General features: G+C 42.3%; 1 protein-coding gene across 2 annotated transcripts; it reads right to left on the bottom strand.

Annotated features, from left to right (window-relative positions):
- Positions 1-2,519: 2,519 nt before the first annotated feature.
- Positions 2,520-8,576, bottom strand: LOC133922626 (auxin response factor 6-like). Of its 2 annotated transcripts, none has more exons than XM_062368031.1 (14): positions 7,622-8,576; positions 6,922-7,032; positions 6,595-6,693; positions 6,444-6,500; positions 6,196-6,351; positions 5,980-6,064; positions 5,717-5,807; positions 5,430-5,594; positions 5,235-5,357; positions 4,966-5,041; positions 4,665-4,812; positions 3,412-4,544; positions 3,098-3,288; positions 2,520-3,003 (listed from the first exon to the last, which is right to left on the bottom strand). In XM_062368031.1, the coding sequence occupies exons 2-14, from the start codon at positions 6,991-6,993 to the stop codon at positions 2,808-2,810; spliced, it is 2,592 nt and encodes an 863-aa protein (XP_062224015.1). In that variant the 5' UTR covers positions 6,994-7,032; positions 7,622-8,576; the 3' UTR covers positions 2,520-2,807. The 2 variants fall into 2 exon arrangements, with proteins under 2 accessions (XP_062224015.1, XP_062224014.1); XM_062368030.1 differs by having other exon boundaries at positions 6,914-7,032; positions 7,622-8,575.
- Positions 8,577-14,653: the final 6,077 nt, after the last annotated feature.

The following is a 14,653-nucleotide window of genomic DNA, read 5'->3' on the forward strand; positions in this document are numbered from 1 at the left end:
GTCCGTTTGAATTTTTTTTAAAAAAATAGACTGTTGTTACCCGTTGTAAAGCCTATTTTTGCATTATTTTCAAAACAACACATAGTTTTGCAAAAAAAAAATATTTTCAAAATAAAAACATAAAAAAAGCTAATGCTAGCTAGGTTGTTTACTTAGGCCTCTTTGTCGAGCGGGGCCTCCATTTGGACAGCCTCCAAATGTCCAAGGCCCAGGTCCAGCCTAGCCCAACCGTGGTGTTGCTTGCGATCGTGAACGGAGCCACACCGAGCCCGTAGCCCCACCATAGCCGCACCCAAAGAGACCGCCCCGCACGCCCTCACTCGTCGCCCCCCCCCCCCTGCTCTCACAACCGCCGCTCGGCCAAGGGTCTCAAGGCTTGGGTGCAGGCCCTCACTTGCCGTGGTGTGCATGGAGTCCGACGTTCGTGGCGTGCCTACCGTAGGGATGAAAACAGAACGGTAAAATCCTGAACCGATTGATATCGTTTTCTGGTTTTTTCTGATCGTTTCTGATTTCTCTAGAACTTATATAAAACCGGACCGATTCCGAACCGACAAATACAAAAACAAAATAAAAAACAATCTAGACTGATTTCCATCCGTATTTTCAAAATACCATATTTTACCAAAAAATTCCAAGTAAACTCCAAGTAATTTTCGTTTTTACAAACTCATACCATTCTAATTTTTATCGATCTCGACTTCATATTAGACAAAAGGCCTTAAAATAGTAAGATAGCCAGTTGCACCCTAGTCATTTTATAAATGTTTTTATAAAATAGACGAGTTCTTTGTAATTTTTATGTTGTAGTACATTTTGTGGTACTTATGTAATAGTTTTACATTGTGGCATCATTATATTGAATGAATTATAAATTACCTAGTGTGAATATATTGTATCTTATATAGTCGAATTAAGACTTATTCGAGTACTCAAGTTAAGATTAATGTCGTTATATGGATGAGTTATAAGTTATGTTGTTGTATGTTCAAGTTAAGACTTAAACGTATCTCAATGTTTGTATAGATACTTACCGTCTGAGTCATATTCTACAGAGCGGTGTTTCCGATCTAAACTATCGGTTTTCGACTGTAATCGACAGGTTTCCGTTCCGATGACTTTTTTTTTCGAAGTTTTCGATATCGATTTCAATTCTAAGAACAATATGAAAGTGAAAGTAATTTAGAATATCTTTCGATCATTTCCGACCATTTTCATCCGTGCCTCCGTGATGGCGGCGGCCGGCCGCGTGTTTCAGGATCGGACGCAGGTAGGTCCAGACTCGGTTGAACCTCGATCACTCTCTTTTCTGGGTTGTATGGTCACCCCAATGTAAGCATGCAGGGTCTTGATGCTTTACATACGACAGAAAGCAAGTTAGAATGCAAAAATGAATAGCAAATGCAGTGCCCCGGTAGGCATGGGTTACAACTTAGAACCAGCAAGATCATGCTGCTTCTGGCCTCTGGAAATTCAATGTCCCGAAGCTCAGGTCGCTCCAAAAGCTTGATTAAATTCAGAGAGAATCGCCACTAACGCTTCAACATTTCCGCAGAAAGAGGAAAGCAGGCACCAGGCTACTCCATCTCCTCAAGCAGACAAGACTATTCGACCAAACCATATTCCATAGAGAGCAAGCCGCAAGATCTGTCTCCTTGAACCAATACAAACAGCGGGAGAATTCATTTGCAAGCAACGATATGATTGACATAGTGACCAGGGAGCTAGTTGAGAAACTGACAGTCTCGACGTATTACTGTTGTCGATAGACATCCCAAAAGGAGCAAGGATGTGAGGCAATGCTCCACCAACTCCAATTCCGTCTCCAGGTTTCGCTTTTGCATTGCGAAAGCCGGTCAAGATAGGGGAATGGTGATATCCGGGATCGGGATTCAGGCCCCAGCCAAAGATCTGAAAGTGATGGAGGAATCACCAAAGAAAGTGATGTGTTCCAGGGTTGAAGAAGATGCCCATATCTTTGAAAAGAGGGGTGGCGTTTGTGTGTTACGCTGTCAAAGCACTCCGCATGCTTCCACTCAAATTTGTCACAATCCACATCCAAACCAAATCGATTTGAGACACATCGGCGGCGCCAGAAGGCGGGGTGGCCAAGGGAGATCAGAACAGGGATGGGCATCAGGACCTGAAGAAATGGATCTGTGATGGTGAGAGAGGCATCGCATTCAGCTCCAGATACACCACCGAACATCTTTTTTTCGCCTTTTGTTCTTCAATGGGTTGGCACTCAGATGGAATTTTTCAGCCAGATGGGGACCCAGAAGGCACATGAGAGGGCCAGTCCATGTCTTTGCAAGTCATTGTCTACAAGAAGTGGTGCCAAATTATACAAGCGTAGAGGTTCAGGTGAGTCCCCTCTTGGATCTACCTGTCTATGAGCTTTCCAGGATCGTACCAAACCGCTTTTTACTGAAAATAGCAATGGTTATCATCATGACAGCAACAGTAATATTAACCTGGGAGAAGTAATAACATCTCTCATTGGTCCAAAATAGCATGTGTAACACTATTAGATGCACTAAATTACTGGGATTAGTATTCCACGAGACCAAGTGCTGGCATGTATACAAAATGGAGTAGTTACTGCTAACAGTCTACATCATATGACAGAATTATCAGACGGTGCATAACATAGTGCTACATATGATCTATTTGCTTTGTTCCAAGGCTCAAAACTAGGAAGAGCCAACATATGATCTATTTGCTTTGTTCCAAGGCTCAAAACTAAGAAGAGCCGCGGAAACACACGAGCAGGCATCCTAAAGCTGACGGCCATGAGCTCCCTATCTTCAGAACTCGACCGAACCCACTGGTGCCATTCCAGTGCTTAGGCTTCTGGATTCCTGCCTGCTCACATAGCTGTCACAGCCATTGCCGAGCCCTGTTGCAGGAGCAGAGCTGAAGAGCTGAATGCCTTGCTTGCCCATCTGCTGAACGTCCTCCGGCGAAAGTATCTTTATGCAGGAAACACTGTTCACAAATTCCCTGCATATCACAAGCCCACTACATGTAAGAGAAAGAAAACAACCAACAAATACAAAAGGGTGATCAGGAACTTATTAGGTTTGTCAGAACTTACTGCCAAGGGTCATCACCAACTAGAAGGATATCGCCCTCTCGGTCAACAAATACAAGCTGCCAGCCTGATCTCAAAGGGTCTTCCAACTGGCCCTCAAGGCCAAATAGATGCCCCACCTCACTACGAAGTTCATCATAGCTGCTAAATCTAGTGATATCAAGCAGCCTTCCAAAAGCTCCAGATTTGTAAACCTATAGGACACAAATTTGTCAACACAGAGTGCTTCAGGGAAAAGAATTAAAAAGGAAGCAACTTTGCTAATTAGTAGTACATGATGTGAAACACATAGTACATGATGTGGACACATCACTCACCTTCACAAAGGTTGCAGGCAGTTGATTTACTTGCTCAGAAGTCTCTGCACATGGATCATATCCTGATTCATCTAAGCAGCCTGAACTAGTTAGTGCTTCATTCAGGGGGAAATCATTCTGAGATGGGCTTAGGAATTTGGAGGTGGAATATGGAATCGTGCTAGAACCGTTACCATTCTGAAGGCTTGGAATGGCACCTTGCATTAAAAGTGACTGTGAGTCTATGTTAACACCAAATAAGAGGTGATTTTGAGGATCAGAGCTCCCATCCTGATCCACTAAGCACTCTCGCCCAGGTAATGGTGCTAAGGCAGAGTTTTGTGGTATGTTACAAGACGCCATATCCAATTGTTTTATCTGTGGTGAAATAACATGAGATCGAGAAGGAATAATAGACTCCACCACGACTCGCTTAGATGACCATGGGTCAGATACCGGTAATGGTTTCAACATGCCATGCATGGAAGAGACATTGGATGGTGAGAGAGAGCTGATGTTTGTCTCTGGAAAGTTTTGTTGATGTGAGAACGCTGAAACTGTTGGCAATGTGGAAGGTGGAGACTGAGTAGCTGAGGAAAGCTGAGAAAAAGATGACGAAGCATTTGGCAAGCACTGAAAGCTGGGCAAGTTCTTCTGTTGTTGCATTTGTTGATTCTGTGGTGTTTGCACGCATTGTTGTTCTTGCTGCTGGTGCGATTCTTGTTGCTGTAGCTGTGGATGCAGCTGAGGCTTCTGCTCATTAAATGATCGGCAGTGTTGAAGCTGTTGTTGGAGGTACTCAGGCTGAGTATGACCTTGAATTGTGTTGTCACTGATATTTTGGTGGTAGATTTGCTGAAACTGAGGCTGTACTTGCTGCAGAATCTGACTAGATAGAAGAGCAGATCTACCAGCAATATTTTGAGGCTGCTGGAACTGCATTACCGCGGGCAAGACTTGCTTCGCGGTGCTTGGTAAAGCTGCTGATGCTATGGTCCAGTACATGTCAGATTGAAGACCAGGTAGGGAACTATCCAGCCTCGGCTGCATCCAAGGACTCGTACCATGCCCGCCAAAATTCAAGGACTGGAAACCTGGGTTTGCACCATCTCGAAGCCACATAAGAGAAGAGGTCAAGCTATCCTCCTTTCCACCTACAAAAACACTCAGAAATAAGACCATTAGAGTCATTAGAGCATAAGCATTAACAACAAAATCCACTGTTCAATGCTATATATTGGAAGACTTGCTACGCGTGCAACTGCCACTTGTACCATATAAAGAAGGCAGGCCTGTAGGCCATGGACGCTTTAGTCCGAGAGCAAATGGAGAAGGATACATCGGGAAAGTTGTCAGTGGCTCAATCTCCCAAAGAGACACCCTTGGCTGCTTCTCTCCGGCAGTTGATTCATCCCATCCAACCTACATGGTTCAACAAGAAATTTGATTGCATGCTCAAACTATGTATAAAACACATCATCTAACTGGAAACTTGAGTAGGATGCATGTAAAGAAGTATGGAGCGCATGTAGAAGGGCCTATAAAAAAGAGAGATGTGTTTGTTTCAAGACCTACCTTTACAGAACGCCAGCGCGAGTTCGGCCAGCGAACAGGATCGAGATCACTTATTCCTGTAATTGTCCCCATGTATCTGCAAAAACACTTGAGCGATTTATGCTAAAAATAGATGGACATGTATAGACAATGCATCAGCACACATAATCTGGTATAGAAGACATGCAATGACTTATTTACAATAGAGACAAGTGAAATCAAAACAAGTTGCGGAAACTATACAATGCCCACGTAACAAATAATGTTAGAGAAACACATGTTCGACATACCGCCTAACACTAGATTCCTCTGTCTCAAAAAGCATCCGGAAACGCATGCCCACAGATATACAGGTATGGTACACAGCTTTCACATACTTCGCCAATGGTATGACAAATTCTGTAGGGCTTGCTCTGCAAGATGCATGAGAAAAATTGAGTATTTGAGAGGTAAATGATCAGATATATATGATAAACTGTTCTTACCTTGGATTGTAGAAAATAGTAAACCGGCTATTTGTTGATGCAGCATGAGCTGCTGCAGCGAGCAGACCAATATGCATGCTATCACTAGACAGTACCGAAGATGGCATGACAGTTTGTGGCCTGTTTGCCCGACGAATTCCCAGAAGCAGCTGATTGTTGTCATTCCTGATCAGCCATAGACATACACAAATACATCAAATACAATCAGCAGAAAAACTGTGTTGGATACTAGGCATAAGGAAGTGAACAATGAGAGACTGTTCTGAAAATCTGAAAGAATGTCATACCAGATAAAAAGGACAGAGTCTCCAGCAACCAGTCTCTTTGCACTAACAAAGACACTCCAACCTGTTGTCAGAAGATGCCGCTTTGGTTGACCTACACGGAAAATTTAATTAATCTCTATGTTACTCTAACACTTGAACATGGAATGCCACTGAAACAAGTGCGACTCTTGCATGAATTGTACGATGCAAGCCTGTATGCAACTATCAACTATGAAAAAGATAACAAAATTATAACCAATAAAGGTGACTGGAAATTAACTAACCGCGAAAGATATGACGAAATTTCCACTCACTGCCATGAAGATCTTTTGCAATCAACTCCTGTGCTGGAGGCTGCTGATTGAAATCCTATAGAAATATCAAAGGAACACTTAGAACCACTAATGGTTTGGTTCACTTGATCTGAAGAAGGGTTGGTTCACTTGATCTGAAGAAGGGAAAATGTCCATCCAAACGATGCAACTGACCAAGACACATACCAGTGGAGGAAACACCTTCTCTGCTGCTCGGCGGGGAACTGAGAATCCACCATGTGTACTTGTGTCACTTGCAGTTAATGTTTTGCAAAAGTAATTAGTTGGTTGCTTGCTGGCAGTGCCTAACTCAGCAGGTAAAAATGGATCCTTGAGCTCTTGCTGCAAAGGGAACAAAACAAAAATTAGCTTCTTAGATTAAAGAAAGCAGAAGTATATAAATGCATGGGAATAGATGGGAAATCCTTTATTACTGGGCTGAGTGGCTGCAATGTCATCTGTGCATAGACTTCATCTGTCTCTGCATCAGCCTGAAGGAAGAAATGCAGCAGAGCTGATGAAACACAAGGTAGCAGCAACAATTGCTAGTTTTGGTACTGATGTGCTATATAACTCCAAACTTACATGCATGGTCACATTGTGGAGTTGGCATATAAGCTGCGGAGGCAGGCTAGGATAGTTGGGGATCTGAGACTCCATCTCTTTATTTGTTGATGCCGCTACCTACGGTAGATATTTACAAGTTCATTGAAATTTCAGAAAAAGGAAAAAGAAAGAACTTAAGTTCTGGCAGAACCATTTAATATCTGACAAAAATGATGTAAGACATGGAATTCAGGACCACACAAAACTCATGATGTTAACAATAATAATACCTAGATAAATTCTGCAATATGTATCTCTAATTTTCGTAGCAATCTGAAGTCCAAGGAAGAAGAGTAACCTGCTCACCGTGGCCTTGAGGAAAATACACCACTCGACTACCAACCGCAGGCAACGAAACAAGGGGGCCAGCACACGCATGCCACAATTCAGAATTTAGGCACTTGTGCTCTTCTGCTTCTGAAAAGCCAAAAGCATTATAGCAGAAGAAATAACATAATGAAGTCTATAAATTATCTGACAAAGTTTAGCAACATTACTAGCGCTAGGAAGCATCTTATAAACATATCCAAGTTCATAAAATGATTTTAAGAAGGTATTATGTGCGATATGGCAACTATGAATATCAAAAGGGATATAACTTTTAACAAAATAAGTTTCTAGAAAAAATATTATTTTTTCTGAAGAATGCCTGCATCGACAAATATTACATACTAGTATGCTCACATTGAATTAAATGGAGGAACTCAAGAAGAATCAAAACAATCGCATCATGTGTTTACTAATTTATTACAGTAGCTGAACAGTAGTAGTTCTGTTGTTGATAGTGCAAATCACCCAAAAGAGGACTGAATTGATAGTTTGCCACATTGGACTGATTGTAATCACATAATTACTGAGAAATTTAAAGCAAGGGACAGAGGTAAACTAGCTTATCCTACGAACTTAAACTATCCATGGAAGGGGACAGTACTAATGAGCTAAGCAGATAGCAAAATATTTGGTACAAACCGTGAAATGAAATGAATGCCAAGAAGAGATGATGTACCTTCCGGCGAAGCCGGCTGTTCCGGAAGGCCGACGTCGGCCGACGGCGAGAGCTTCATTCTTCCCCCGCCACTCGACGACCGATCTAAAACGTGATACAGGAGCGCACGAAATGGAGAGGGGAAGGGAGAGAGAACCGGAGCAAGGCTCCTTTCTAGACCAAATCACGAACCCCTCCAAACATGTGCAAGCATACCGGCACCACCACTTCCTCCTCCACTGAACCGGCCAAACCTCTCACTCTGCGCGGCCGGCCGGCCGGTGCAAAGGCGCAATCTTTTCAATCCAAGAGCTCAAATTTCACATCACGGCGCGCACCTATAGATTCCAACCACCACCGTTTCACCTCTGGAAGCTGTGAAGGCTAGCGAGGTAGGTGCGGCAATGCGCAAAGGCGCCGCCTTTGCGGCTCTGGGAGTACCAAGAGGCACGCCGGCACAGCGAGACCTCCTCCCCCACGACTGAACTCAGATCTCGCTGCCGCGAGCTTTAGAAGGATGGCTCCGAGCTCCAGGGGAGCCTGCCGCCGCCGCACCGCAGATCCGACCGCCGATGCCGCCTGAGGGGATAACTAGGAGCGCGGAGCACCCCCACCGCTGCTACTGCTTCTTGCCTACAGCCACAGCTTCGTGCTCGTGCTTGCAGCCGTGCTCCTACTTGGTTCTTGCTTTGCTTCTTGGCCCTTGCTTCTTCTTCCTCCTGCTGCTGCTCCTATGCTTGCGCTCCTCGGGGTTTTAAGTTTTAGCCCCACGAGAGGTCTCTCTCTCACTCTCTCAGCGCTTTAAAGCAACTTTTCTCTCTGCCGCTGCTGCTACACGCTTCTGCTAAGTTTTTGCACCCCTTTTTTTACAGCCCGTGTGTACATGGCCTGGTTTGACATTGGTTCCTGGTCGGCTGCTCCGCAAGACGACCATAACCAATGGCGTGGAATCGAAACGTGTTGGGATGGAAAGCCGCCGAATCGAGTTTCAGCGATGGTCATCGAGTGGGGTTGCGACTCATGGATCCTCCATGATCCGGCCTTTTTGACCTGTGTTTATTCACCCTGATGGCTGCCTGCTCAGCTTGCTTTCCTTGAGATGGTTACTGCAAATCGATAGTAGTGTGGACAGAAACAAATCGACATGTGTTATATGCGGTGCTGGTAATTAGTTGATGACGCGAAAAGTTGTCACGTTAAACACACCGAACATATTATGTGCAATATCTGGCGAATAGCATCAGGATGCTCTAGTCGTGGTGCTCGGGAGGGGGTCGTCGTCGTCACCCACGCTCGGGAGGGATCCCGTCGGAGTGCGGATAAACAGGAAGCAATATAGATGGGAAAAAGAACGGGACTACAAAAGCTAGGCAAAAGACTAAACGAAAGATATTATAAATTATGTTTGATTGATTGGTTGATATCCTCAATCGGTCATTACTCCCTTATATTTAAAGGGCAGTAGGTCTTAGCCGTAAGAGATCATTACTGCTAATTCAAACTGAACAAGACTTACAGATATGATTCGGTTATATCTACCTGATCTCTAAATTTTCTATAACAAACATATATTTCCTATTTGAACACGTAAAACTCTCTTGTATCTACCCGAATACACTTTAGTGTAGTTCGACCTTCTTAGATTCAACCAACTCTTCCATTTGTTCGAAGACCAATTGCAGGAACAAATCATGATCACTGGTCGCCTGGTCATTGGTCATGACCATTGAACGTGTTTACTAGTCTGAAATCACTATTCATTGGTCGGAAGTTACTGTTCACTGGTTAAAAATCATTGTCTGTCTAGCCGTGGTGCTGTTCATTTGGTCTTCTATTAAGACGGTCGTTACGGTAATAGCTACTGTAAATATCAAATCTTGTCGTCAACATTAGTGTTGTTTAATCCGTAATTAGGCTTGTGGAAACTGTTGGGATATGGATCCGACACAGTTATCTTTGAGCACAATTCGTAATACATCTCAAAGGCTCATTAAGAAATTGAAGGTGATGTGTCTAGTTTTATATTTGCTAGTAGAGGTAGAGGGAGACTAACTTATAAAGAGTTATATCTTTTACTCTCTTAGCACGTGCAGATGAGAGAACTAAAAGTCAACACGTGCGTGCGCCTCATGAGGGCACACACAGGTGGATGCCATGCCTTTATTTTACAGTTTATTCTTTTGCTACGTGCAAAAATTTGATTGTGACGCGTTTCAATCACACAACTTCTCTATATATTTACTGATCACCACCATAAAAAATATATGTAATTAGGATTTTGTATTTTTCTCTCTATTATGCCACTATAGGTAGTCTACTCCTTCCTCCTACACTGACGAGAGTCGTTATCCATAACCCATCATCTTTAGAATCATGCATCGGGAGAGTACGGATAAGATTTTTAAGAAGCGTTATGTGTGATTGCTCGTGATCTACTTACTCTTCACCATCGATTGCACGTGGTATGCTTCCTCTTCGTCGTCACCATCTGTATCGCTATCTTAGAAGCTTCTGTTACTGTCGATCGGTGCAGGTAATACGATCAATCTTTATTTAATCATATTTACCATCTTTATTTAATCATGTTTAACATGCCGAATGCGGTTATGTTCTTGTTTTTAGTATATTCGAGAGCTACATGTTTAGTTTTGTTACATACATATCTAAGAATGTACTGATGTTATATCGATATTAGTTTGTCGGTCTCTATTCATGATTTATTTAGGAATTAAAATAAATTAAAAAGTGTATTTTTCTTAATTAAAAAACTGGTCCGACTTGACTTAATTGAACTCCTTTAATAAGCACTTTTTTAAATATTGCAGCAGAGTAGTGGAGTACTACAGCGACAGTCCTTTGTCTACCCCCTCGCATGTGGGCAGGAAATGAATCCATGTATATCCCCGTCGCATACTCCGTACAATACGTATGGATGCTAGCTCCGTGCAATGCGTACAGATACGGAAATACCGTACCATTGGCTAGGCATACATGATATGCCAGTACCCTTTCATGGAAAGAATTAAAGAAACTGGCGATTGATTAACTACGCACTCCCATGCAAATCAAAGGCCTTCTTCATGCATATTAATTGCCGCCTTCTTGGCATCCATGCGAAAGAGGCGAGACGATCCTTCGAGCTATTCATACGACTGTTCGTCAGCAACGGAGGACCACGAATCCGGCATCGCTATACCTGCACGTTCACACAAAAGCAGAGCTGACTGTTAATGCCGGCGCATCCGACCAAGCTCACCTCGTTGCCGACATGGATTTAAAGTCAAGATCAAACGGTAGGGTATACTCAAACATAGTTCCTAATGATTCAGTCGACGGTGGCAACACGTGCTGGAGAAGAAAAATATGCGAGGACGATGTTATAGTAAACGGTTAGGGTTTAAGATAAGTTTACTAGGTATTTTGTTTAGAGAGATGTTTGAAAGACGATCAGACCGGAGGTGAGGTGGTGTGGTGACACGGTGGTGGCGCCGCCGGAGCCACGAATGGTGGGCAGGGTGGGTAGCGAGGACACCACTGGAGATGATACGATGTGGGCGACGCGGGGGAGTGAGATTCTCGATGCGGTGAAGAAGACAATATGCATTAGGTGAAGAAAGAAGAAACAATCTCACACATCCGATTCTGATTCGATGGCTAAGTTGTATCAACTAAACATAGCGACATTTTTAAGTGTTTGAGATTTAGCATCATACATACTTAAAAGTTCCCATTGAGAGAAGCCTAGGAATTTCACGAAAATTTTTAGAACGTAGGAATTTTCATGAAAATTTCGAACCCTGCAGAATTCTGTAAAAATATACATATTCGCAGCAGCTATAACAGCAAGTTTAATTCCGATGAGTTCTCAGTCGGTGCGTAAAACCCCATCAAGCATCAGTGGATCAAAAATAGAAGCAAGCCAAACGTCGTTTGAAAGCCGATAAAGCGCTTGCCCTTTGGACGCCATTGTAGCCAAAAAATTTCTCCATCTCTCACATGGCGATGGCGATGCCAAGAAGCATCTTTGCCGTCCCGGAACGAACGCACACGATCTAGCGGTGGCATGCAGGAGATTTGATAATTGGATTCTGCGCCGACAGCGACCTGACAGACGCCTCCCCCGGCTGTGCGCCCTACCCTGCTTGCCCTTGCAACAGAACAACCTCCATGAACACGGAAAAGGCCTTTTGGGTCCATTCACCAATATGCCAATTGCGTCATCTATGGCATGTATGCCATAGATGCTTAGACCATCTTAACGATTTTTATTTCATTTTATTTCCTTTTTTATTTCCTTCGTTGTTTCTATTTTTTTCTTTTCTTTTATCTATAATAGCTTTTCTTCGAAGGGATTAATAAAGAGAAATGAGAGAGAATCCCGTCTTGTAGTGAATGATCTTAGGAATTCTTCGTGGAGGAAAATCGTTAGAGTGCTGAAGAGAACGAAAATTCCTTCGTGAAGAAATTCTAGGTCATCAAAGAAATCCGTTGGGCATGATCTTATGACTGTGAATGAAACATGTATAACCTTTTATAAGATTATGGAAAAAACCGGCCTTTTGCATCGCGGCATATATACTATTATATCATGTTAGGTCATCACAAGCACCGCATAAGCTGTTACTACACCGTCAAACATAATTGATGAAAAATTATATAACAACCACCTCCAAAAATATGAATATTTGATAAACCTAAGACTTGATGACAAATTGGAGCAGAGGGTGCCATGCATGAGCCAGTGACATATGCCCCAGCTTTGGTATATAGATAGTCCAATCGGTACATTATATTACTATTAGTATTGTGTTGCTATAATGGCTACGATTCAAATACCACTACCTATACATATCATGTGGGTTTATCATAATTTTCATAATTCGACCATACAAGCTCAGATGAATACACGATATATAACCGACTGTAGCTCTTCACCCGAAAAATAGAGTACCCTAGCTTGGCTAGCTTAGCCAACACACAATGCATTGCGATTCGATATACACGTTCACATATATGCATGCCAGTCGCTTTATGCGTCGCATGCATTGGATCGAGATGAAAGGCATGCATTTAGCCATAAGAGAAGAGGTGTGTCATACAGTTCACCCCAAGCATCCCTTAATGATAATTTGTGAAGTTGGTCATGCATGCATACATCGTGTAATATAGTTCTACAATGACAAATTCAGAACCATCAAGTATGGGAGACTCCCCTCTTCTTTCTTTTTCTCTTCTTTTTTCCTTTTCATATCTAAAAATTAGAGTCCTTTTACGGTGATCCATACTACCTGTAAGCAGGAGGTAGTATAAATTTAATCTGACCGTCCACGTGATTAAATATTTCTGTAATTACGACACTAGTGTTAATATTTACTCAACATATCATTGAAGGACACTGCAATCTTTTTTTTATACCTAATCCCTAAATAATCGATCAACCAAATAATCAGTATTCAGATTAGTTTAAACATTAAACCTATAAATTTTCACGATATAACTACATGCTATTTCTTTTTTCCAAAAATACTTTTATACTACATATACTCCTCTCATATATTACTCATACTATCTCTAAATAATAGATAGTATTCTAACCAATCTAAATCGTGTAATAAAAAATTAGATAGCTCAAATTCCTCCGAGATCAAAGATTAAAGGATGCTTCAGGTACGCCGGAGTAGTATTGCGTGAGCCCCACGGTGGATACGCCCCTTCACGACACAAACCTGAGCTGGAAAAAACAGGTCAGCCTCGTCGTACCATACAAGGACATTCTGTCTCCAATAATTCCAATGCAGTCTTCATGGATTGGTTGATCATCACTAGCTAGGATTATTGGTCTGGTCCTGGTCATTAATTGCCCATCTTATGGGAGTATTAATATAATTAATCCCGAGATGGTGACAGAGCTAAGCAGCTTAATTAGGTCAGATTTTTAATTGTTTCAATTTTTTCCGTGGGACCACAATGCAGGCACCGCACAGTCGTACACCAAGGTGCAGGAGCAGGACCAAGCTGTGGCTACACATAGGGAATGCTCAGGAAGCATGTGTTGATTGTGACAAGTAGTTTATTCACCACTGTATTGCTCCTGTTCTTTTCAATGAAAGGGTGGACAAAGCTATATTAGATGCTTGGATTTAGGGATTTTTTTGGGTACTTCACTTCATCAAGTGCACTTAATTTGTGAGTAAGGTATATATTCTGTAGAAGGGAAATTAAAGCATTTGTTGGATGCTTAATTGCTAGCAAATCTGGTTCTTTTAAATACATTTTACTCTTCAAGTACCTGAAAAATATATATAATGTGGTACGTACCCAACTACCACATGATCACTTGCCAAATCAGAGAACTGATGAATCTACACCTGGGCAGCTGCTGAAGGGAGATACCAACCAGAATATGTAACACTACAAAGCTGCAATCATGCGTTTTCTACTTAGGGAAGGGAGAGGAAAAGGATTTCTTCGGGACTTCATCGCAGTAATTTTTTCTCATGAATTGTGCCTATCTGCTCACATCCTTTCATGCAGTCTACAGTACTATAAATGGAGCTAGGACCATATTGCTCATTGTTGTGGTACCTAAAAGATGGTCCCTCTCTCTTAAGTCTTCTCTCTCTCTCCACTTTGGAGAAAGGGCTAGATGCTTTTGTGTGAAACTATATCCGAATCCAAGAGTCAAGTGTAGTTGTCTTCTCTTTTGTTTCCTTGCATTGGAAATGGTGAGACAGGGCCAATTCAATTGCAGGATGTTGTGTTGTGTGGGGGTGTTCTAAGACTAGGAGAGAGATGCGACGTGCTCTTGAGTAGGCATCAGCAACACCTAGAAAACGGTAGGTGCCATAGATGTCGTAAAATAGGAGTACGTCTTATCTTGGTGTGGTAAAACTTAAGAAGTACTGCTAGTTGCTGAATTTGCATTGTGTTCTCTAGCTACTCGGAGAACCAGAATATACAATTTTAAACAGTCAAAATTAGACAAGAGTTTGATAGTTAACATTTTGATGCAAACTAACTTGTACTCTTTGTTTTGTTAGGACATAGAACTTT

This window comes from Phragmites australis, chromosome 6, assembly GCF_958298935.1.
Source record: "Phragmites australis chromosome 6, lpPhrAust1.1, whole genome shotgun sequence".
Taxonomy (NCBI): Eukaryota; Viridiplantae; Streptophyta; class Magnoliopsida; order Poales; family Poaceae; genus Phragmites; species Phragmites australis.

Bases quoted from the DNA above. Each gene is read 5' to 3' on its own strand.
- LOC133922626 (XM_062368030.1), bottom strand. From the start codon at position 7,679: ATGAAGCTCTCGCCGTCGGCCGACGTCGGCCTTCCGGAACAGCCGGCT. The intron at 6,694-6,913 runs GTTACTCTTCTT...TATCTACCGTAG, and splicing joins CTCAAGGCCACGGTGAGCAG to GTAGCGGCATCAACAAATAA. The intron at 3,004-3,097 runs GTAAGTTCTGAC...TGTGATATGCAG, and splicing joins GTTGGTGATGACCCTTGGCA to GGAATTTGTGAACAGTGTTT.